The sequence below is a fragment of the Homarus americanus genome, unplaced genomic scaffold (genome assembly GCF_018991925.1).
Source record: "Homarus americanus isolate GMGI-L3 unplaced genomic scaffold, GMGI_Hamer_2.0 scaffold50564, whole genome shotgun sequence".
In the NCBI taxonomy this organism is placed as follows: domain Eukaryota; kingdom Metazoa; phylum Arthropoda; class Malacostraca; order Decapoda; family Nephropidae; genus Homarus; species Homarus americanus.
This window is the reverse complement of record NW_024715014.1, coordinates 3,868,748-3,894,911: the sequence shown is the minus strand read 5'-3', so window position 1 is coordinate 3,894,911 and position 26,164 is coordinate 3,868,748. Positions and strand designations below refer to the sequence as shown.

The window sequence follows — 26,164 nt, the reverse complement described above, 5'->3', positions numbered from 1 at the left end:
ATAACAAGGAGGCTGAGATAGGATGATTATATAAATCATGAGTTGGATAAAACTAATTTTAGGGAGTCACAAGTCAGGTCAAGGACACTCTTTATAACAGAATTGTTAACCACTTCAGTACAGGGACGCCACTTTTAATATTTTATTTGGCTAATCCCAGGTGATTGTATTCAGCAGAGAGGAGATTCATACACACGTAGTTAAGGAATCTTGTTTTTTTATTAAGCCTAACTGTAGTTCTCTGGTAACTCATCTATGACTTATTTGTTTGATACAGTTTGGCAGCTCATTTTATTTAGTACAGTATGATAACTGTTAAAGAATTGCCATTGTTGATAAAAATGTTAGAATGAACTAATATTTATTTTTCATATTTACAGGTGGTGACGTTAGCAGACCACCTACAGGGTCTTTTGCCTGTAGTTTTTCGAGTACTACTTCATGGTCTGGCCTCCCACCAATCAACCACCACATTAACCAACATGTTCAACACTCAACGAGCATTAGTTGCTAAGGTGGATTGTTACAGATGTTTTGTTATACATTGAGTTTGTAAGATTTTTATGTACTACTACACTACATATATCTTTAAACTGTGCATTAAAGCAGCAACAGGCTTGAATGAATATTATTTTAAAATATAAAATTAAGTTTGAAACCAAGATGCTAACGGACTTGTACACTTCTTACTTGCCATTCCTGATCATTTATCAATAAAAGAAAAATTTTGGTTTTCAGAGATTTTGAAAATTAAGTTTTTGCACAAGTCCAGGAATTCTTGATTGATTTTGACATTACCATGTTATTAACATTGAGAAATTAGTGTGATATGATAATATATTTGTATTTCAGTTCCCAGGCTTGTTGTTTGATGAAGAGACAGAACAGTGTGCAGATTTGTGCCTTCAGCTGCTGAAACATTGTTCATCTTGCATCTGTACCATTCGATCCCATGCAGCAGCATCACTCTACCTCCTCATGAGACACAACTTTGAAATTGGAAATGTGAGTCTCCTTTTTATATTTTGCTTTACAAAACAAACAATTCATTGACAATATTACCATCAAAGATTTGTTATGTAAAGTAGGATCACATGGCTGCATTTTATAATGTTACAGCCAAAAAACTGTTCAAATCATTATATACAAATTCTTCACTTTGGAATATTAGTCACAGTGATTTAACTTAAACATTTTATATTTATTCTGCTCACAAGTTTGGGTCCCTTGTATGCATAATTTCATCCCATATGCTTTCATATTATACAGGTGTACAGGCTTACCCTATCCTACTTCATTTATGAAATAATTTTTGGTTCAATCTTTCATTGATAAAAGTTCAGCTTGTCTCCAAGTACTGTACCTGTGAAGTAATAATGTCCAATTTCTTTTAATCTAAACAGAACTTTGCAAGAGTGAAGATGCAAGTGACAATGTCTCTTAGTTCCTTAGTTGGAACATCCCAGACCTTTAATGAAGCTTATTTACGGCGATCTCTGAAGACCATCCTTACCTATGCTGAAGAAGATGCTGACCTTCAAGACACATCTTTTCCAGAGCAGGTATGTTAACTGGAGTCATAATTAGGGTATTATTGTTTATTAATATAAATTGTGGAGGGAAATTATTCAGCTTCATCTTTTATTATAACATTATTATTATTATTATTATTACAGTGTATTATCATTATTATTAATATAGTTTTCATACAGGAATCATCTTAAGTGAAGTATATGTCTGTAAAGAATGCTTGTTTTACAGGTTCGAGATTTAGTCTTCAATTTACACATGATTCTGTCAGACACCGTGAAGATGAAAGAATATCAAGAGGATCCAGAGATGTTACTTGATCTCATGTACAGAATTGGTAAGATTAAAACAATATTGTACTATACATCCAGAAGTTGTGGTCAGCATTGATGTGACAAGTAATAGATTATAATAGAATCATAGAAATTTGTTTGTTTAGTTGAAATACTGAATACTTTTTAAGCTTTTACAATCTAGCAAGACTTTATCAGTCCTCTCCATAATTTGCATGTGATGTATTTGCAAAACTGGTATTTTAACTTATAAACATATGTATTTAGCTACAGATGTACCTCACTTGCATATACCTGCTCTTTCTCTCTTAGCTAATAATAACACCCACTTGTTATTATGAATGTGCTGATAAACTTTATTTCATGTATAAAAGAAGGGGATCGTATATTAAGGACTTGGTATCTCAGGAAGTGAACTACAGTATTTCAGTGTAGTCATCAAACCTCATGTCAAGGGGCATTGAGGTCAGGTGGGCAAGAACTGGGTTTTGCACATAGGCAGTAAATAGTAGCTACCATATTTTGTTGGTGAAAGAGATACAGGGGGCCCCCCAAATTCACGGGAATTAGCTTCTCAAAATGGCCGCGAATCGCCAAATCCGCGAATAACCTTTGCTGACCGGTGGTTGGTGGGGGTTACATTTTTTACTTGTCTGCAAGGAAATGTATATTCCCTTTATGTGTTTGTCCTTAGGACAATTATTTCTTTTACTTGTATTGTATATATATGTGTGTGTGTGTGTGCGTGTATACACACACACACATACACAAAGCACATACAAATAAATAATAATGGGAAAATACTGTCACAAATAATCAGAAACAGATTTATTAAAAATGTGAGTCTACCCTCAAGTCCATGCTTTATTAGTAAAGCATGGATTTGAGGGTAGACTCATATTTTTAATAAATTTGTTTCTGATTGTATATATGTATATTGTATTGTACATAATTATGTGTGTGTGTGTAGACACACACACACACGTATTTACAATACGGGTAAAGGAAATTACTGTCTCTAGAACGAATGGCTCCCTGTCCCAGCCGCAAAAATGACGGCAACTTTAAAACTACCCACAGACATTCTTGGGTACATCCAGGGTATCATCCGCAAATAACAGAAGACCGCGAAATATAAATCCACGAACTTGGAGGTCTCCCTGTACTTCCCTCTGTCTGTCTGTCTGTTATATGACGTTTCAGAGTAATAAAAGGTTAAATCTTTCCCCACACTAGCCCGGGGATACCAAAACTCCCCAGACCTTCGGCTAACATGGCTTGCCAACATGGCCCAGAAACATAGTGAACGCGCTCAACATGCTGAGGCTGCCATGTGTCTCATCCATAGTGCTGCCTTGGTGTCAGAATACCTCTACATGCTGGAAGATTGTCCTCACTTACCCACTGGAGCTGTCTCTTTTTGCAAACTTTCACCTAATGTGCTGGAAGAAAGTGCTGGTAAGATATGTATTTATAAAAAAATTATCTTCCTCTACAAGGTGTTCCTGAATCATCTGACCTATTTCAAAACTTATTGGCTTCAAAAACTTGATTGATAGAACATGTATATTTTATTATACGCCTGGGTTGTTTCTTCTTGTCTTGGTGGAGTTTTACATATGCACTGTCTTCTGTAGGTACAGGTATTATTTTAGAGGTTTTGAGTTAAAGTTTTGAAATAGGTCTGATAGTTTGTGGATTCTCTGTATGATTATTTTGTATGCTGTTTTTTATGTTCATTTTTTTTATTTTTTTTTTATTTTCGTTTAATTTTTTATTTTATTGGAGGAAGGGGCAGCCATTTTCTACTATCCTGCAGGGTGGCTGGATTTAAGAGCAAAAACACTCATTCCTTTAACTTACCATTTTCCATTCATTAACTGGTGTGACATCCCATAAACTACCGGACACCGTGCTATCGTATCGTCATTCACGTGCTCTGCTAGTTGCTAGGTATTCATTGCCCTCACTTAATAGTAACTCTTTAACCTTAGAACAACTTACTACTGTATCCCACATATTGAAGCATTCATTACAGTAGTTTGGATCTCTCAAAATCTCTCTTTCATCCTCCCTTTTCTTACTTCTTGAGACATTCACACTCACAGTAAACCATTTATTCATTCCCACATTTAATAATAAGATATAAAGTATTCTGGCCCTGACTACTTTTTATTCAGTCATAAACCTCCACATTTCATCATTCATCGTTTCTTCAAAACCTTCTAAGGCTCTTGTCCTTTCATATGCCCATGATTGAGATGTACTTAGACCTAAGTGGAAAGATAGCAATGCCTGTATTACTTCCCTCTGTGCAGGAATCATGATAACAAGATTATTATGTTGTGCTAGTTGGCGAGTTCATAAAACAGAATTTCAGGATCAACCCCTTATATTTTTCCAAATTTTTACAATAAATTTTTTTGACAGTGTCGGATGATGTCCTTAGTCCAGATGAGGAAGGAATCTGCACTGGGAAATACTTCACTGAAAATGGACTTGTTGGCCTTCTAGAGCAAGCCAGCTCCTCACTGCACCAGGTGTATATGCATTACGAACATTTTAGTTTTACAGGGTCTACTCTTTCCCTTATGTAATAGTGTAGTCCAGGAAGAACTTTTCTCCACAACTTACTTTTATTACTCATCAGAGATACAGTATTCATATCTTACGCTTGTCTTTATTGCACTTTTTTTTATATTATTTTATATTTTTTAAGAACAACAAACTATTGTCGCTGTTACCTTTTCTTTTCTTTTCTTTTTTTAGGCTGGAATGTTCGAGTGCCTTAATGAGGTATATAAAATTCTTACCCCTGTTGCTGAGAAGAACAGAGACTGGAAGAAACTAATCAATATATATTCCAAATTACAAGATGCATTCACAAAGATCGATGCTTTAGAAGGGAGAAGAATCTTTGGAACATATTTCCGCGTAGGATTCTACGGCTCTAAGTTTGGAGATTTAGACGGAGAGGAATATATATACAAGGAACCGATGCTGACTAAGTTGCCGGAGATCTCACACCGATTAGAGGTAGATAAATATGGTACAAATTTGGCCCTTTTTTTTTTTTTTTTTAAATAAACTCTTTAGTCTTTTCTGCATGATGTCTCATTTTATTCTTTACCATTTGTTGTGAGTAAGGTTCATATTGTGTTAAGTATTATAAATGATTCATCTTTATTTAATGGACTTTTCTCGTTGAAAGAATACTAAAGTAGAGGATGAATAAGAGCACAGATAAGTACAGTATCCAGAGGTTTTGAAGAGAAGATTATTTTTAATATTTCTTAAAGAATTATTGAAGTTAGATAATATATTCTATATTGATATTACTGAAAATTTCTTTAAAACTTTCCAGAGCTTTTATTCTGATCGATTTGGCCCAGAGAATACTGCCATCATCAAGGACAGTAATACAGTGGACATAACCAAGTTGTGCTCAGATAAAGCCTGCATCCAGATAACATATGTTGAACCACACTTTGATGAATATGAATTTAGGGACAGAGTCACATCCTTTGAGAAAAACTATAATATCAGTAAGTATTTTGTAACAGGTATTTATGTCATTATATACTTTACTTCCTTTTGACAATGGATAGTGGTTGAAAAATGTTAATGAATATGAAATATGGTCATCAGTAGATATACCAGTAGTGGGCTTCCTGATTATATGTAAATGACTTTTTATTTGCACACATGACATATAATAGAGCATGTTGAGTTGTGCCTATTTAAAAGGATGTTCCTCAAAAATGAAGCTTTAGGACTGAACTGGCCACTACCTCAGGTCCAGTAACAGTCTTATTCAATAACAAGTACAGTATGTAGTTTACTGTAGGTAATACTGATATTTTGCCTCTACCAAAATACTAGTACAGTATCAGCTAAGTAATTAAAGAAATTAAACAAGGTAGAATCATTAATCTCTTTGCGAGTTAGTCTTGATATTACTTGCCATCAGGAAAGCTTGTGCGGGACAAGTTGGCCATGTGAAGTATAATGATGGATTGTAAAAGTTAGACTGAACTTACCAATTCATTAATTATGACTTATAGGTTCAGAACTTGAGGTTAGTCTACAGAAAATTTTCATAAAGATGTGACTGTGTGATACTGTGTAACCACTTTGAACCAATCGATCATTTTATTTGATTTAGAATGTAGACTTTACCCCTCTCATGCTATTTTGATGGTTAAAGTGACTTCATATAGTAAGATTATGCTTTTATTTTATTTTTCTCTGAGATTTAATATCAGGTAAATGTTTAGTATTTACATTAATTAAAATTTTCTATTCACAGAACGTTTTATATTTTCTACACCCTTCACTCCTGATGGCCGAGCTCATGGAGAACTTCATGAACAGTACAAACGCAAGACCATTCTAACTACACAACATATGTTTCCATATGTTAAGACTCGAATTCAAGTTGTTGACAGAATGTCGGTAAGTGTGCTGTATTTTATTCCTATGCATTTTGATATACAGTAAAGCCTCGGATAACAACGATAAGTCCAACAACTTTTTGTATTTGAAACCCTAGATAATTTAGGACCCAATTCAGTTTACATCCTTATTTCATTCATATTTATGACCAAAATATAATACAAATAAAATAAAATTACATTTTCATATAAATAATAACTAAATCCCATTATGTATTATAAAAATAAATAGAAAATGACTAAAAAAATGAAGAGCACCTTGCACAAAGAAGCTGCCTTGCTAATGAGTGGTAAACAACACTGAGCTTGGCGGGCCTTTTGTTTTCACGCATCGGGAACAGGAACTGGAGAAAAACTTTCCCAGGTTTCTTACAGCATTTTTGCATCCCTATTCAACATGAGCAAGAGAGCAAGTGATGGTAGTGTTGTTTCAAAAGCTAATAGAAAGTGTCTAAGCTTAGCCGAGAAACTAGATGTGTTAAAATGATATGATATTATATGGAGCAAGCAATGAACATATTTTCTGAAGTGGATCCATTAACAGAACAAAGTCTTAAAATTTAAATAAATGCAAATGACCTCTACATAGAAATGTATGAGAAAAAAAAGCAGCTGTGCAAGGTTCTTTTGAGAGCTTTATTATTCGAAGGCCTAAACCATCAAATTCAGCATCATGAGCAGCTTCAAAATCAACTTCAGGTTCAGTAACAGTTTCAGCAACAGCTTTATGGAAAGCTACAGCTTCAGCCAAAGTTGAACCTACAGCTTCAGCCAGAGTTGAACCTACAGCTTCAGACAGAGTTGAACCTGATGACTTTGTCATCTGAGTAAAAACTTGCACAATATTCATTGGCTGTCCTTATGTTTTAGACTTTACCGCCATTGGTGAATAAAATTTTAGTTTTAAATTCGTATATATTATTCAAAACACATATGAACAGTAAATAAGTGTTGCTTTCATATTCATATGTTGAGAAAGGACAATAGGTTTTCACATGTACGCACTTACTGTTCATACGTTGGCGTTCCCAATCGTCTCGCCTTATTTCATTACCATTAGTGGTTAGCTACTCCTAGTGTTCCATTTATTAACATTAAATAGCATTACTTAAAACATACATACAGGTATTACATTTTTTAAATTAAGTTCGCTACAGCTACAACCAGGGTTTTATTTTCTTCAGTTTCTTATGTAGAACCATCATCATTCACGAAAACAATGCCGTCTTGTCTCCTCGTGTGTGTTTTAATATTCTACGTATTATTAATGAATTGCATTGTTCATTATATATATATATATATATATATATATATATATATATATATATATATATATATATATATATATATATATATATATATATATATATATATATATATATATATATACGATAATGAATCTTTTGTACATATTCTTAAGATAAATGACTATGTTTCCTTGAGTGCGCACGTATACATTGGGTGTAAACACTGACAACAATGTCGTCTCTTATCCTCATGTGTTTTAATATTCTACGTATTAATGAATTGTATTGTTCATTTTGCATATATAAAGATTAATTCAATCAAATACATATTCAGTAATAAACAATAATGAATCTTTTGTACATATTCTTAAGATAAATGATGCTGTATCCTTAAATGCGCTCGTATATGTTGGCGTTCTCAATCAATCTTTTTTTTTTCTTTGCCATTAGTAGTTAGCTACTTCGATTGCTCCATTTATTAACATTAAATAACATTACTTAAAACATATAAATTATTTTTTTTTACATTAAATTTACTACAGCTACAACCAGGGTCTTATTTTCTTAATTTTCTCGTGTAGAACTATCGTCCCGGACTCCCGGCTGTAAACATAAACGAAAACAATGGCATCCCATCTCCTTTTGTGTGACCATATTATTATTCATTTATATTGTATAAGGTGCATTCAGAAACATTATTTAAAGAATATTGTTTGCACTTTTCATTAATTGTATTGTTTTTGGGGGGAAAGGGGGTAAAATGCCACACAAAAGATATGGAAAGGTCACACTTGGGAACGCATCTCATTATTATTGCTTTATTTTAATGGTAATTGATGATTCGCGATAAGACGATTCACCTTGCTCTGCAATATTGGAGGACACATTAACGTCGTTATTCGAGGCTTTACTGTACAGTACAGTCTTCATTTACTCGGTCAATTGAACCCGTGGAGGTCCGCGTAAAACGAGAAACGCGTAAACGAAATAACAGAACATATGGGATTACTTGAAATAGAGACTGGGCCGACCCCAAAACTACACTTTTTCCGACACAATATGAACGTTGTAGTAAAAATAACATCTTAATTTTATGATGGTATGCACACACAATTAATATTTAAGAGAAATATCAATAATATTAGGTTTTTTAACACTTACGTTAGTAGAAAAGATGGCTGGGCACACGGGAATGGGGGGTTGGTTCCGAGGCAGAGGGCAGATTATTGGCCCTCACCTGTATCACTTGTATCAATTGTATCACAAGAGGCTTGCAGGGCCTCTTTGTCAAACCCCTCAAAGTCCATATCCTCACTATCACTGACTTGGTCCGGCTGTGGTGGGTGGCGAACTCAGTAATGTTTTGTTGACTAGGTGACCTTGTGCGCACCCTGCCCGGGCCACTTCCCGCGTAAATGATGGAATGAACCGTGTAAATAAAAATTGTCGGTCTGGCAAGGTGCCGCGTAAATGACCAAATGCGTATACCAAATCCACGTAAATGGAGACTATACTGTATAGTTATATAAATTTGTATAGTACTGTATTGAAAAGTCGATGTTTCTCCTCTTGGTGTGGGTATCACATCCTTGTTTTTTCTTGAATAGTGGGTCTTGACACCAATAGAGGTGGCCATTGAAGACATCCAGAAGAGGACAAGAGAACTGGCTGCTGCTATCTACCAGGATCCCCCTGACCACAAGATACTACAGATGGTAGTGCAGGTAAGTACAAAGTCTACATTGCTACACCATCACACATGTGCTCTACAACCCAAGCATACTATAAAATATGCCTCAGGCTCACTTCCCTATGGTTTCTTGTTTTTGTAGCTAATTATTTAGAGTAGTTTTATTTGAAATAGACTGGTTGCCGTGTAGTCTTGGACAAAGGTTTATATATTTTAAGTATATATTGTAATTTTTACGTAACAGAAAATAGTAATTATGTTGGAGATTGTTATATGTGTTAATGCTGGTGGTGGCATGGTGGTCAAGCAGACATATTGTGCAGGCCTTGTGAGCCACTGCTGGGTGTGGTGCCCTGAAAATGTATGATCCAAGCCTTCCACAACACAGCTTCATACTACGGTACTACCAACACCACCTCCCATACTACAGTACCACACTCAACTTTATGCTGCTCCCCCACAACCCACATCATCACCCATATCACTACCCACAACACCCTTTCATCACTACCCACACCATGGCCCATAAAACACCACAACTTCACTACCAACGACACATACTGTCACTATCCACACCACCAACTACTTCACAACCTTATTCCCCCACCAATACTGCCACACACACATCAAAACATTATTCCAAGATGAGTTTTGACCAAATATGTGTACTTTTAAAGATAAATAAACATTCACAGTCAATAGAAATTAACATACATGTAATTGACTTGATAAACAAGGAAATTCGGTTTAGTATATAATTTGGAGGAAGTGATGAGTGGTGTTGGATGGCCTGATTTTTCATCTCTTTACCAGTGGAATTGAGTAGCTTGAGTAAGTTTAGGATACTGAAGCAAGTAATCATGAGCAAAAGTCTGCATCATGTGGATCATATTTTGTAGAGAAATCCTTGTTGTACTGTTTACCTCGGGCTACAAAGTTTGCTATTACAGTGATCCCTCGGTTAACGAATTACCTTCCATAAGATTCTTCACTTTGGTTAACGAAAAAATTTCGGTTTACGAATTTTTCCCAACATGTTTTCGCCTGCTTTTGCCTGCTCACCAGCTGTAGTATTAGTCTGCGAATACAGTAATAGGTTTTAGGGCTTAAATTCATTACCATTTGAGTAAAATCAAGAAAGTTGTACTATTCAATAATTTTCCAAATCTTATATTAAAGTTTTTAGTCATTTTAACAATTAATTAACGTAATTGAAGTACAGGGAACTAGTTTTTAGCGTGCCAAACAGCCACTTGACTCACCCAGAATGGCGTCAGTGTGTGTCCCTGCTCAGTGGAGGAAGCTTCTTGCTTGAGACTCTCTTGAACATAAAGTATTTTTATGTTTTTGCAGTACAATTATTGGTCATTCTGAAGTTTATTTTACATATTGACAATATATAATGCAGTGCAGTGTTGATTTAAAGAAAATAATCTTGAATTACACCAAGTGAACTAAGATTTTATGGGTGAAATGGCAGCATGGGGTGACTTCTTTTTCACCCCAATGCCTTCTCTTCTACCTTCTCCTCCACCCCTATTCTAATTCCCATCATCATCAACCAGGAGCCCTCTACATGGACACCTCAAAGTAAGTGTACTTTACTGCATTTATTTTTAGTTTGTATGTAATTTTCGGTGAGCTGGAACCAATTACCCAAAATCCCATTGAAACAATGGTTTCGGTTAACGAAATTTTTGGTTAACGAACGACCTTTTGGAACGAATTGTGTTCATTAACCGAGGGAATACTGTAATGTATAAATTGGTAAATATTTTTTCTGTAATTTTCCTCAGTTTCCTTAAGTAATGAAGGTAAATCATTCTAGTTATTACTATAGAACACTGTACGTACTTCAAATTTCAGGGCTGCATTGGCACAACAGTGAATCAGGGTCCAATGGAAGTGGCTCATATCTTCTTGTCAGACCTTCTAGAGAGTAGGAAATCTCCCAGTCGTTTACAGAACAAACTCAGGCTGTGCTTTAAGGACTTCTCCAAAAAGTAAGTTTCAAATTGTATAATGAAATTGTTATGGTGTACCCCCATCACCTCTAATTATTTATCCTTTTTGTGTCTTCCTGTGTGCATCCATCCATCTGATCAAAGTTATTATACCCTGTGCACATCTTGGGGTGACTTACGTAGAATCAACAGTCAGAGCAACGTGTGTGACTGGGGGTGGATTAGAACAATTGTAAAATGGCTAATTAAGAAAATATTCCCAAATTGATTTTTCACTGGATGTGGCTAGTGGTAATGTGAGTTTGTCTCTGTATGTGTGTGTAATTGAGAGGGCTACACATAGTAGTTCATAAAGCAAAGTGGAAAGAAATTGAACAAAAATGTGCATGACTGATAGCAATGTTAGGATAGAGGAGAGCTTCAAGATAGTCACTGTACCTGGTGTTTTGAAGGAGGCCCGGCAAGGTCCTCATAGCTCTTTGGTTGGAAAGAGGATTAGAAATGTATTACGCTTTTCAGTACCATCTCACAGAAGTTTTTATTTTGCTCTGATAGATGCCATGATGCGCTACGGAGAAACAAGACTCTCATTGGTCCAGACATGCGTGAATACCATCGCGAGTTGGAACGAAATTATAATCGCTTCACTGAGGGACTTGCTCCTATGATAACAGTAAATCACCCCACAAGATCTTCAAGGTAAGGCAAAGAAGGTTCCAAAAGAAAATCTCATTCTTAGATTAAAGAGGTCAGAGGAGAGAGTAGTTGATGATTACAAGGAATAATTTGAATGTTAAAATTAAAGTCTTAGGAATAATTTGAAAGTTAAATTTAAAACCTTGGGAATAATTTGAAAGTTAGGTATAAAGTCTTGGGATTAATTTGAAAGTTAAATCTTAAGTCTTGGGAATATTTTGAAAATTAAATTTAAAGTCTTGATTCCACTTATGGTTTGTAGTCTATAAATTAGATTTCTTTGTCAGGTGCATTTAGCATTAATGTTAAGTTTACAACTGTTGAATGTAAGAAAGGAAGAAAATAGGATTCTGATTGGGGAAGATTAATTAGAAAGTAAGAACAGCTTAATATATAGATATGAATTTGTTGAAGATGTAGTAGACACTAGTACTGGTGCTTAAGTAGGATATGCTCTTATTCTGTTTCATGAGGCTTACTTATAATGGGGTTAATGTTTAGACAGTTAGACCTCAAAATGCAAACATCACCATCCTGTCTTATGGCCAGCTGCCCTGCATTAGGTAGCTCATGTATGTAATGTGTTCTCATAGCTATTGATCTAGACCCTAGGAGATTTGAAATGAGCAGCCAAGACTAATCGTATAATAAGTTTGTCCTCCCCTACTGCAACTGTCACCCTTAAAGAAGAGAAGAAGGGAAGGGTTGTCCCCTAGTAGTTAACTAGAAGGAGGAGGAACAAAGATTAGTCCCAGCAATTTAATGTCCAAGTGCTTTGGGTTTAGACCAGCAGTTTGGTGAGTGTGTTAATACAAGCTACCTTGTTCTGGGCTAGGCCATAAAAAGGAATGCTGTAACTGGATAAAATTTTATTATATAACATCCCACAGTACTTTATCTCCCATTATTGAATCCATTGGTTTCCTTCTTGATGAAAGGAATATTATTTATTCTAGACACAGGAGTAAATGAATGTCAGTAAATGTGTATAAGTAGTGAAATTTGCTGTTTTGAAATTTCATTCTAGACACATAAAAGATATAAGCAAGAGAATTTATGTTTACTGCAGCTGACCATTTTGAAGAGATGGTACCTGGTGCCAGTAGATTATACCAAGGGAATTAGTGATAAATTCAGAGTATATCACCATTTTGGTAAAGGAACTTTATACAGTATGAATTTTAATCTCATTATATATTACTAAGAACACAAATTTTTACATATGTTATTAGATGTTAAAAGTTATTTTTTATGTTAAGATTACAGTTGATGTGGATAATTTTTACTATGTTTTCAGCATGATATTTGACTAATCCTCCATTACTAATTTGTTGCATGCAGCACAATATCCTCGACACCCAGGTTACGGGTGCCTGTGGGGTAGGTGCACATTTTGGGTTCTGCATGTTTGTTATGTTGTGGTGGTGGTACTGTATATGTTTTTCTGCACTTCTTTCATTATTGTTTAAGTAAATATCACCCCAGGCTAATTCTCTTTGTCAAGTAATGGGTATGATATTAATAATGGTATGTATCTATTACTATTTTTAAGTTGCCATTTCTCCTTAAATTAAGGAACAGGCCCTTATCTCCCTAAACCAAGAATCAGGCTCTCATCTCTTTAAACCAAGAATCTAGTCTCCTCTTTAAACCCCGAGTCATTTGCCATACGAACTACTTTTTAACTTCTCAGTATCAAATTCCTTCATGAGACCCAAAACCTGATATTAAGCATCAAAAAGTACACATCTTATGTAAACTACTGTGCAGGAAACTCAGCATTGGATAAAGTATAAGATAAATAGCTTCACTATTAACCATGCAAACAAAAAGTGAAAACATTTTCAGTACAGGGGGCCTCCAATTTTGCGGATTTTTACTTCGCGGTTCTTGGTTATTCGCGGATGACACCCTGGATGTATCCAAGAATGTTCGAGGGTAGTTTTAAAGTTGCCAGCATTTTTGCGGCTGGGACAAGGAGCCATTCATTCGTGAGACAGTAATTTCGTTTACTTGTATCTTGTAAATATGCATGTGTGTGTAGACACACACACACACACACAAAACACATACAAATAAATAATAATTGGAAAATCCTCTCAAATAATCAGAAACAAATTTATTAAATATGTGACCGTCTACCCTCAAGTCCGTGCTCTATTAATAAAGTACTGTAATAGAGCACATACTTGGGGGTAGACTCACATTTTTAATAAATTTGGTTCTGATTATTTGTGAGGGGATTTTCCCATCATTTATTTGTATGTGTATTGTCTGTGTGTGTATGTGTGTTTACACACACATACAATATTACAGGTAAAAGAAATAATTGTCCTAAGGGCAAACACTTAAGGGGAATACAGTACAGTACTTGTATACATTTCTTTGTACACAAGTAAAGATATTTTTCGTGGATTTGGCGATTCACGGCCATCTTGAGTACCTAGCCCCCGCGAATTTGGGTGGCCCCCTGTACTCACTAGAAAGTTCATGTAAACAAAGTAATGTCAAATTTAAGATATGTCCCACAATAGCTGAGGTGTTTCAATATAATTTAAAGTTGATATCATAAAGGATAAAGTGGTTAGTCACAAAATGCTATGTATTCAGTGAGGGAAAAATGCAGAGAGCTGCTCACATCTAAGCTAACAAGGGCCTAGGGTGAGTGAGCCTCTCCCCTACCATCCCTCCCTGGGGTCTGCTTCATTCCTGTCCCAAGACCACCCACATTACCCTGCCTATACCAATTAAAATAATTGACAAAATGAACCAGCCAAACCAAATCTGCCAATGATATTCATATAGATCAGGGGTTCTCAACCAGGGGGGAATTTCCCCCCTCAGGTTTTCAGGGGGGGGGGGGAAACTGATACTAATATGGAAAAAATAAAGGATTTTCAGTATTATATGCATAGTATTTGGAATGTACTTTTTGAGGCAGACAATCTTGGAAAGGAGGGGGGAATGACATTCTGACATATGGTGAAAGGGGTGCATGGGGCAAACAAGGTTGAGAACCACTGATATAGATTATACTTATGGTGTGTTTTGTTGGTTTCTTTTGTCTGTCATCATGAGTGGTTTATACTCGCCTTAATTACAGGACCGTGGCATTTTTACTTGTGCCTATTTCACCATATTTTTAATTGATTTTACTCTGTTTACAGTGTCCTCACAATGCTTTTTTTTTTCTTCTTCCAAGTAATAACAGATAGGTATGATTGTTGAAGGAAAATTCTTAATGATAGCTGTGCACTTTAAAACTGAATACTGCACTTACTCAGGCTGGCAGTGCCTGGAGTCAGAGTAGAACTGAAGCTGGAGTCAGAATTGTCAGAAGTGTGCTCTGGCTCTTGACTTCAGCTACAATGCTCTGCCAACTCTAGTACCTCTGATATTAGTGTTTGTTTATATTACTTCAGCCTTTTGTTATTTATTCAAATCAACAATAAACATGGCTGGCTCACAGCTAGAGAGGGTTGCTGTATTTTATATTGAAACTGTAACTTGATACAGTTTGTAACTACGGAGAATAAAAGGTTTTAATACATCAGTACAGTGAAGTGCTACATCTCTAAATTGTTTGACGAAGTTTAGATACTAGATACAGTAATACCCCGTTTAGCTCTCAAAATACGTTCCTGGATAATGGAGCGCTATCCAAAACAACGTTCTAAGGGGTCATTATACTATTGCTTATATGGAGACGTAATCATGATGACATTATATTTTACCTGTGAGATATATACAGTACGGGTATTGTATATGAATAGTACAGGGCATTAATAAACATAGATTACAGTAACATATATTTACTAATAAATGAATAACAAATAAACAATATTGTATCATGAAAGAGTCATTTGATGAACAAGTGTGAGATGCAGTGCATGGGTGGGAGGGAGGTAGGCGGGCGAGAAGTGGTGCATATCGTATGGTTCTGATCTGGTTGACGCTAATCCACATTTGCATAACTAAAACTGTTTTAGGTGGCGATGATGAAAGTGGGTCAGACACGGGGTCCCCGGGTTACGAATGGGTTCCATTCCTGAGGACGTTCTTAAGTCGGATTTGTATGTACCGGGTAAGTCGGAACACGTGCTATGTGCATACCAGAGTAACAGAACAATGCTTAAAATCCCACTATATCATAGGCCAAGTCCTTATATACATCTAAAATCACTTAATATAAAAGAAAAGAAGAAATAGAATGACAAAATACAGTAAATGAAAGTAAAAAATATATCATCAGGTAAATAAAATACTGTAAATTTCAAGTTTAACCCTGTTCGCATCAGCGGGCATTCTTAAGTCTGGGACCCCTTGTATTGAATAGCTGATATCTACTCACAAAATTGATTGTAGGTATAAATGAGCAATGTTATATCCGTTCAACATTATATTACATAGCATTTTAAAATATGAAGTGAGAAAGCAGGAAGGTGGGGGTTATTAGAGAGGTGGAGTGGTAACATGCACCAGGTGTTGCCAAGCGTTACGCAGCAGCTGATCTCCAACCCACCACCACACACTGTGCTTCAGTTAACCACTCACAAGTTTGTCATACAATAAGACCTACACTTAATATAACAACTTCGTGGTTGTCATGGCTGAAGATTTTATCTTGTGTGCATTCTTAATAATGGTTCTAACAGTTAATGTAGACAAGTTAGACAAGTTGGAAGCAGCACCGACATGCACCTGATGCTCACTAGCTTCCAACCACCTCAACAATTGTAAATTTACATCCAAGGCAATACTTTTTCGTGGCACATTAGACGCATTAGCAGCATTAAAACTTGCAGGCCGTTTTCCAGACATGATGAGTAGAAAATGGTCACTAATATAAAAAAAATCAGTGAGTCAACAATATTGTGTCCACAGTTTAAGCACTTGGTGCTGATTGGCCAAGTACGTAAAAACAAAGAGAGCTGCTCTTTGCGTGTTATGAGTGTTTGTACCTGTGACTACGGTATTTATTTATTTTATTTTATTTATTTATTTTTCCTGGAGTTCCAAGATGCAAGCAAGAGCACTACGAGTATAACGAAACAGCGCTAACCAGGGTATTACTGTACTCAATATAAATTCCAAATCAAGTTTTGAATTGCACAACCAATGTTCTTGCAAGATCTGCCATTTCAGCCACTAAGAGCTGTCTGTAGTCAGGTCTAAAACAACCCCAGAACCCTTTGATGAGATAACAAGAATTACAATACTGATGTCTCCCAAGTTTACATTAATTTTTTATTAACTTCTTGAACGTGGATAATAGTCACCACACTTCATATAAATACTGTACCACAAAGTAAGAGGAAAAAAATCTTGACTCATGTTTCCTTAGAAATGTGGAGCCACGGTCTCTACAAGAGTCTAGGGGTAGGTAGTGGGTTTTAGACTTGACATGAACAACACGGCAGCTGTTGTGATTTTATTTACTGCTCTGCTATGACTCTGTTTGGCTTTGTTTTGTACAGTACATAATTTGTGAATGTGCTGACCATCATTTTGTAGCTAAACACCTGGATCATTCTTCTTCTTTATTCAATCTAATTTTATTTTGGCTGAACAGTAGTTCAGCATTATAACATGAATTTGTTTTTTTTTATCATTACACTAGATGAGAAAATTACAGTTATATGCTTTCTAAATATTTCACAGGAATATCATCAATTAGAATAGAATTAAATCAAATTTATAGGCAATTACTGTAGTTGTTTATATATTGCTTGATCACCACCACATCTTGTCATTTCTAGATGTATATTTTCCTTTAGAATTTCATTACGTATAAAGATTCTAAGTGAATGTACAGTATGTCTGTATTACCACATAGTTAGACTTGCCCTTGTATAGTGTGTATGGTAATTATGCAGGTGAATATCCTCTTATTCTTTTATGTAATGGCTGACCAGGAGGTTCATCCACTCCAGTTTCTTTGAAACATTTAATTTTATACCCAGCTTCCCCTCCAAGTACACTAATCAGGCATGTAGCAAGACATTTCAGTTTAAATGTAAGGGTAGTCAGAGAGTTAAAAGCTGTTTTCGTTGTTAATTTGGGCAAATGTCGGCCTTCCGAGCAGCAACCCCATATGCACCACACCCACTTTCTCATAATTTTTTCCATACCTTATAATCAATTGGGCACTTTAGGTCTTGTTTTTTATGAAATAATTACATATCTTTCATAAATCTGATGGTGCAGTACTCAGGGTTATAGTTTACATTGTTTGTTTACCTTTAGAACAACTATAGCTACTTTCTATAACCTTTCCCCCATTCTATTACTTTATACTTTCAAAATGAGACTAAAGCCGAGGGCAAAAAACAAGTACAGTATCCAAACTTTATTGTTCATTATCTCATATTTTGTTGTTGATTTCTTATGAAATTAAGCTGAACTAGTAGTTCATAAAGACTACTTTAATGCCAACATGATTATAGCATTGGGCTTTGTGATTCTATTCATGGGTAATTTTTTGATCCTAAGTATTCTTTCATTAATACACGAAGCCATAATTCTTCATGTCTTGTAAATCTGCTCTTAAACTTTTCTCTCTAATATTCTTCCTTGTTCGAGGTTATACCTGCTTTTTCTTTTATATTGTATCGATCAGTCTCTCTCTGTCTCTTACACCATTTGCCTATGCCTGTTTGTAAATATACCTACCGGGTACATGTATATAAATGGGTTATCGAAACACAATGCCCAAATTTTGAATGGTTTTGTACAGTATTCAGATCAGGGCATTCTTTTTTGGGTGATCCTGTATAGTGTACACAGTATATTTATTTTAAGAGTTTTTACTCTATTCGTAGAACTTGAAAATTAAACTACTGCTTAAATAAAAAAGTGTAATTTTTTATTTCAAATTCATGATCATACTGTAGTTATGAAGGATATACAATTATTATTATTATTATGATGTAATTTTGGACAGCATTGATTGTATAAATATTTTGTATGAGCACCAGCTAATTAGATGCAGGGAATCTTAAAACATTTGACTTCACAGTATTAAGAAAGTGCTCACAGGAGTTATGAGTCAAGTGCTGACCAATATGAAGGATATTTATTTTTCTGAGTAGAGGAAATAATAAAGAATGTCAATGAATTATGTGACCCATTTTAAAACTAAATAACTTCAAAAATATTATAGATAGAATGGGCTGCACAAGTGGAAGCCTACTACAGTAAGTAAATATTTTATAAATTGTTTATCAAGTATAATAAAACCATGATGGTCTACCTATGATATTTTTTAGGGTTTAAGATGGGTCAGATGATTTATGGATGCTCTGTATAGATTTTTTTTTTTCTTGGTGGCAGTTTTTCAGCATTTAGTTTTTTCTGCCATTTTAGGTGCATTGAAGCTTTTATAAACTCAGACTAAGTTATTATAGCTAGTAAGTGTTCTCTAGTAACCTGTGGATAAGTCATGGATTGGCATGTTTTCAGTTAATCAAGTTTCTCTTGTATATCTCTGGAATAAAAACTCTCCTCTCTAAGAATTCATAGTACTCTGATTCTAACACTCTAACCCTAGAGTGACATCTTGGCGTCACTCTACTGGGAGCACGAGCTCGGGGGAAACTCTTGTGTCTGGAGGCTCAGGAGACTCTGACCCAGGGTTGGCCTCTGGGACGGAGTGCTAGGGATGCCATCGTATAGTATTCGCACTTTAGTCAGGGTTGCACAGCACAGTAAGTAGCTTGGCATGGGAATACTGCATTATTTTCTGTCTTTTTATAACTTTCACATTATTATTAACCTGCTAAACTTTTTTGTTTTTATTATGAAATACTGTATGAGTGTTTTTTAATTAATACATGAACTTAAGCTTGAAAATAAATTAAAACATATTCAGTAAAACCTCAAAAATATTTAACAGATCCTCAGAATTCTGGATGTTCTTTGATAGGATAAATTGTCTTAGGTTGCAGTATTTTCATATACTGTACTGTGTATAAAACTATAATTAACTTTCATGGATTAGATAATTGGTTGTTTTAATGGTCATAAATGAGATGGAAGGAATATCTAATCATTTTAAATATTAAAAAGAAATTATTGCTGTACTCGTTAATGCTGAAAGTCTTTGCAGTTTTAGGTCTTTTAAATGTAGATATTATTTTCTTCTGTGTTATTCCTCAGATATGGATACATACAGTATTAACAATGTATTTCAACATCTTATAAAGTAAAGCAGATGAATTAATTCATTTTACAATAGTACAGTATAAAGGAAGATATTACCTAATGTATGTTTCTGCTCTACAAGTTTTTGTCTCATTTTTCTGTTAACTTGTGTCAGGAGGGAAATAAGAAACAATGGATGAGGCCTGAAGAAAAGTAGATGGGTTCATACCATAGGTAAATAACACATGAGGAAACCCAATAGCCTTTTACTCTTATAGATAATACAGTGGTCCCTCGATTAATGAACACAATTGGTTCCACAGAGTCGTTTGTTAACCGAAAATTTTGTTAATATATTATTTCAATGGGATATTGGGTAATTGGTTCCAACTCACAGAAAAAGTATACTGTACATACAAAGTACTGTATAATGGTAATAGAATTAACAAAACATTAAATATAAACTAATTACAGTACTGTACTGTACTGTACAGTATACTGTACAATAATAAATAAAAAACAATAGAATACTGTATTTTAACTTATTTGAGGTGTGTATGTCGTATTCCCGGCAGCTTTGTTTACATATCAAACAGCTGATTGTAGAGGCAGTCGATGATGACATGCCATATTCTTTACAGAGTGCATTGGTTCTAATGTCTTCTTCATGTTTCATAATAATTTCTGCATTGTATATTATCGATATGTGAACTAAATTTCAGGATGATCAATAATTTTAATATTAAAAATGCAAAAATATTCAAGAGCACAACTTTTTTGATATTTACTCCACTGGAAACGAATGTAAACATAGAACCAATTACTGTATTGGCGGACTAGCAGATCAGCTGATGCGCACAACAAAGAGTGTTTCTCATAAGGCTTTCGTTAACCGAAATTTCGTTAATTGGACCGTTCGTTAATTGAGGGACCACTGTACAGGGTATATTGAAAGTGATTAAAATTCTAATATCAGTTTACACCATGAAATAAATCTGGATAGGTCCTGTACTTCACTGCTAAATCATAAGATAAAGTAAAGGAAAATAGAGATTGGCTTAATTCTTCTTGTTTATAAAGTGTAATACTGTACGGTTAAAATGGATATTTAAAGTTATATTTATTGAGGTTATTGGTCCTAGGAACAAAATAATGGAAAAAATGGGGGTTTAGAAATATTAAAGAGGATTTCCTCATGCTGAAAACAAATAGATGTTTCCAATTTATGTAAACTATTCCTGATTTGAGGAAGTTGTATAATCCATTTTCATTCTGAGGAACCAACACAACAAAGTGATTGGCAAAGATAGAATTTATAAACCTAGAGAATTGAGGTTTTACCGGATAATGTTTAGGAGTTATATTAGAAATTAAATGTTGCTTTATAATATGTTCATAGATATTTACCTAATAGCCCTATCCCTTTGTTTTTAATACTTTGGTAACCCATTTCTCATGATTGGTTTCTCCTGAAAAAAAAAACTTTAAATTTGGTACTAATCTTTTACTCTCTCTCTCCATATTGTTTAATCTTTTGCTTTCATTGAGGTGAGGTTGGCACATGCAATATCTTGACCCAAAAATTCTGTATGACATTCTTGTTTACTGTACAGATTTTTTTATCTTTTTAAAAAAGCAAAATTTTATTCAATGTAGACTCGAGCAGCTTTTTGGTTTTATTGGCCAAGCATCACAAACTCCAGGTGTTGGCTCTGCAGCTGGTGAACATGTGATGTCATACTGTATTGTGATAAGTGTTTGGACAATAGTATGCATTTGCCACCCTTGTGGAAATATGGGAACTGACTAAATGAATATAAGCAAATCAGACATCAGGAATTACCATTGTTTAATTAACATTTTCTGGGCTGCTTTAAGAAATTAATCTACTAATCAGACACTCACTGTTTTATCTGCAACCAATGTAATATTTGAATTAAGACAATTTAATTCTTCATTTTCCTTCCAGTGACTGTAGACAAGGAAGTCCCTAAGAATGATTTCTCCGTGAGGAAGAATTGTTCACCAAGTTTCTCAAGATATGATTTTGTTTTAGCTAATATTGACAAACCAGTTTACTGTACAGTACTTGCAGAAGTTGGTGATATTGTAGTTTAATATTTTATAGTCATCTTATTCCAAAAAAAAAAATTTAAATGGTTCTTAAGATGAACTTGATGCTCCATTGTATTATCATTAATGGTGCTAAGTTCCTTCTTATTTTATAATAAACCTTGGTTTTCTAACATTCCTTATAGGATTGTAAAAACATGTCAGTACAGTATTAATTATTCAATAGTTTGTATAAACATTTTACTACTATTACATAGTTAGGTATGTTGAGCATTAATCCTGCAAACAAAGGACCAAATAAACATATATTTTATGATAGAGTTTAGACACCATTGAGTAGTTGCCAAAGGAGAAATATATGCATTTCCCAGTTGTAGTTTATTTTGAAACCTATGTTTATAGTGTGTTTGTATTGGAATATTGTCCCTGTTTTGATTGTATGCTTCTGTACGTGAATGATCCTGTTCATGAATCTCAAACCAAGGTGTGACTCTCAAGGTGAGAAGGGGGCTCTTCGTCTCACATTGTCTATCAGTACGGTAACAAACTTTATTACCATAGTTCAGAGCTAAATTATTTAATTTATAAGCACTGTGGAATTCACTTAATGTCACATTCTCCAGGCAATGTAAAAATATATCAGTGCATTTGATTTGTAACTATTTATGGGTGATGTACAGGGAGTTATGTACTCCTAAGATATCAGCTGTACAGTATATTGTAAAGATAACTTGGAGGAATAAAAAAGAGCATTCTTGTCAAAAAAAAGAGGTAAGTCAGAGTCAACTGGTGTCCAGCATTTGTAATTTTTTATTTACAAGTTCATTCACAGTCTTCCCAAGCTTAGCTTACTGCATTACCAAGCCATTTGATGTACTGCTTGATTCAAACTCTGAACTGGGACAGGAACATTGTATATCTTCTTGCCTCAGGTAGGATAGCAATGTGGGCATGTTGATCTGTGTATGTCTCTGCTGATGGGTTCAGTGAGGTTAAAGTAAAGTTTTGTTACCAGTTTGATGAAAGCTTTCCTGAAATTAGTGATATAAATTTATCTGTAATATGACAAAGTTGATTTGAAATGTTTCACTGTACTCCTAATTGAAAAGTGAGCCATACGAAATGACCTCTCACAGTGGTTACATGTATTCCTTACACCCCCAGAAACTTTCTCAGTTTAATACACATTTCATTATTCTCTCTCTGCAACTTTTCTTTCAACTTGCATCTCTCATGTTTCACTTTTTGTATTGAGAATTCATGGGTTAGTTCTCCATTTTAATATTCAGTGTTTTCTTAAAAATTTTGGAATCAATTTCTTTTCTTTATCATCTATATCCAGAATTCCTCTTCACTTTACTGTTCACTGTCACAGTATTTCCTTTTTGAGGTTTTCACAAGCCAAACTTCCTTTTCCATATCCCTTTTTTTTCTTTGATAGATTGGACCATTTCCAGCACCTATTTCATACATGTTAACTTGCAGTTATTTTTATCCCTACCCCTGGTATTTTATATTTTATTCAGTTATCCTTAAAGAATGTTGATCTACCCAATACTTATGAGCTATAACCACACTTAAACAGTTTGCAGTCACCTATTAAATATTTCTCAAGTTACTTTTTTCACTACCTTTGTTTGTATGGCCTTTTTAATTTTCTTGTCTTTATCATCATCATCAATGTTTTGTGGAAAATAGTTGTAAATCATTGAAGATGATGGTGAACTTCAAGTGTGTTGACTAGACAAATGAATCTAACAACTATATACAACAGCTTTGTAAAGCTCTGTTCCTTCATATCCGTCAACTGTTTTGCAGCCACTCCTAATGTTAAGCTAGACATCTTTCCATAAACAATATTGGAAAACATAGACCTACCTATTCTCATTACAGGGGCCAGCTTTATAAAAATTAGTAATGGTATCTAGTATAATAAGGATACAGTATTTAAATGTATAGTAGAGTAACATTTACAATAAGCTGGAAAAAGAAATTACCACCATGTTTACATTTTTCTTCTTTCCCATGTTATTTGCGATTATTCCCACCGATTTAACCAAAAAATATATAGTATAATATTTTTTCAGACCCCTTTCAGCCATCTGCAGTCTTAGAGGAATCCTTGTTACAGCTGTAGGTTAACTCACTCCAGGGTTTTGTCCTTGCTGTGTGTAGCTTATTTCATCTGGTCATTTTCACTTACAATATCTTGTTCCCCTTCAATTCTCCTCACCAAAATGTTATTCAACCTTAATTTACTACAGGTACTGGTCTTTTCTCATGATCATTACATATTACATTACCTTATCTCATATATTTAAGTCTTATTCTTCCTTCACTAAGTTCGTCACAACTACAGGTATTGTAGGAAAAATTAGTCTTTTAGGCATATTAATCTCACATTATTTTACCATTTTCATGCTAGTAATTGAGCAGATTATGGAAAAGTTTACAGTACCATGGGGCACTGGGCAAACTTAGCTTGAAAATACAGCTAGATCACTTTGTACAGTAGTAAAGTCCTTCAGAGGGCACACTGCCATGCTTACATCTTCTAGTCCATCATAATGTTCCTTAAAAATTAGTTGTATTTTTTTTTTAACTATCTCACATCAAAAAAAAAGCAGTTGTTTCCTGGATAAGATTGCAATATGTAATTATAGAAAGTGATGTTTAATAGTAAGATTTCACATTACTGGACTCTGAATCACCAGAATTCTGTTGAACTGTTTTTGTTTAATTAACAGACGAAAGTACAGTAATACATAGGACAAATCTGGCTTAGCGATCCTCCTGAAATCCGTAGACTAACTTAACCAACAGGAAGAGTCTCAGTGTTGTGTTTTAAGGGTACAGTACAGTACATTTCTTTCTTGTATGCAGTTTGAAGTTCACGTGAATTTTCGTTAAGAGTTCATTTGAATGATATTATTCATAGGTCTTACATTATCATAAAGTATAAAAAATGGGTTTCATTGCTTAGGAATTTAGCTTCTTTATCTGTGTGGGTTTTAGACCTATTAGTGCCAAGATGATTCCCTCTTGCCTAAATATCTGAGTATTTTATAAATTCTACCATTACACAGATGTATTCCCATCTCATAAAATAAGATACCAAAGCTAGCAGTATAACACCTTATGCTGTAATATACCTGTATACCTAGCTGTACTACCACAGGTGGATTAATACAGTATATGCTCAAATTTACCATAAATCTGGATGTAAAAACTAAGTTTTGGCCCAAGTTAATCCAATAAATTGGAATCTTAGTACAGTACTTCAATAGTGTAATATTATGTAAATTGGAATCATACTGGCACTTTTTTAATCCAGGTTACAACACCTTAAATTTTGAGTAAATTTTTTCTTCAAGTATTTTAGGAATCATATTTGTACTATTCAGAAAAGTTCAGTGCTATATACAATATTAATATTAGTCATTTATGTTAGATATTAAATAGCATGTAAGGTTCTCTCAGTGGCAGTGACCTTTCCCTGGATTTTACTTGTAATTTATAACTTGTAATTATTGTCTTCAGTCAAGAGTGAATTTATATTGCTGGTAATCTTGAAAAGAGAATTCCGTTGTTTGGGAAGCATGAACCTATAATGTACCAATGGTTTTAGCATTAATTTGCTTATTTCATGTATTTGTTATCTTAAGGCTTCATTTTACACCAAAGATGTTATTTAATAATCTATATATTATTTAATCTGATTTAATAATTAAATGTAAATGAACAGTAATTTATTTGTTCTGTAGAATCCGTAGTGTCTTCTCAAGCTTTTACACATATGATTTTATGATGTACAGTATTGTACATTACTGTACCAAATGTTCTAATGCATTTCTAAATGCTGTACAATGTACTAAAGCTTTTTTAATTTATAAACCTCTTGTATTATTCATAGTATACTGTACATGTCTATTACTTTGCTGTATAAATGAAGAACCTGTGGATGCCATGAATGAAATTTACCAAAGGAATATTGAAAATCAAAATTCATGGTGACAAAAAGGGATTTTGGAAGGCTTTGACGTTATGGACCAAATTTTCATCTACAAAAGGCTGG

General features: G+C 34.4%; 1 protein-coding gene across 12 annotated transcripts in view; it reads left to right on the top strand.

The window, feature by feature from the left end:
- LOC121853353 (dedicator of cytokinesis protein 7-like) overlaps nt 1-25,983 on the top strand; it is a 76,127-nt gene extending 50,144 nt beyond the window's left edge. For 8 of the 12 annotated variants that reach the window (XM_042347503.1, XM_042347444.1, XM_042347458.1 and 5 more), the window contains 15 exons: nt 381-515; nt 853-1,005; nt 1,404-1,562; nt 1,762-1,867; nt 3,060-3,281; nt 4,254-4,363; nt 4,593-4,859; nt 5,188-5,368; nt 6,133-6,278; nt 9,132-9,248; nt 11,081-11,217; nt 11,734-11,877; nt 13,216-13,254; nt 19,424-19,580; nt 21,986-25,983. In XM_042347503.1, coding sequence (XP_042203437.1) covers nt 381-515; nt 853-1,005; nt 1,404-1,562; nt 1,762-1,867; nt 3,060-3,281; nt 4,254-4,363; nt 4,593-4,859; nt 5,188-5,368; nt 6,133-6,278; nt 9,132-9,248; nt 11,081-11,217; nt 11,734-11,877; nt 13,216-13,254; nt 19,424-19,532 — 2,025 coding nt within the window. In that variant the 3' untranslated portion in view covers nt 19,533-19,580; nt 21,986-25,983. The other 4 variants (XM_042347449.1, XM_042347467.1, XM_042347476.1 and 1 more) reach the window with 4 other exon arrangements.
- Nucleotides 25,984-26,164: the final 181 nt, after the last annotated feature.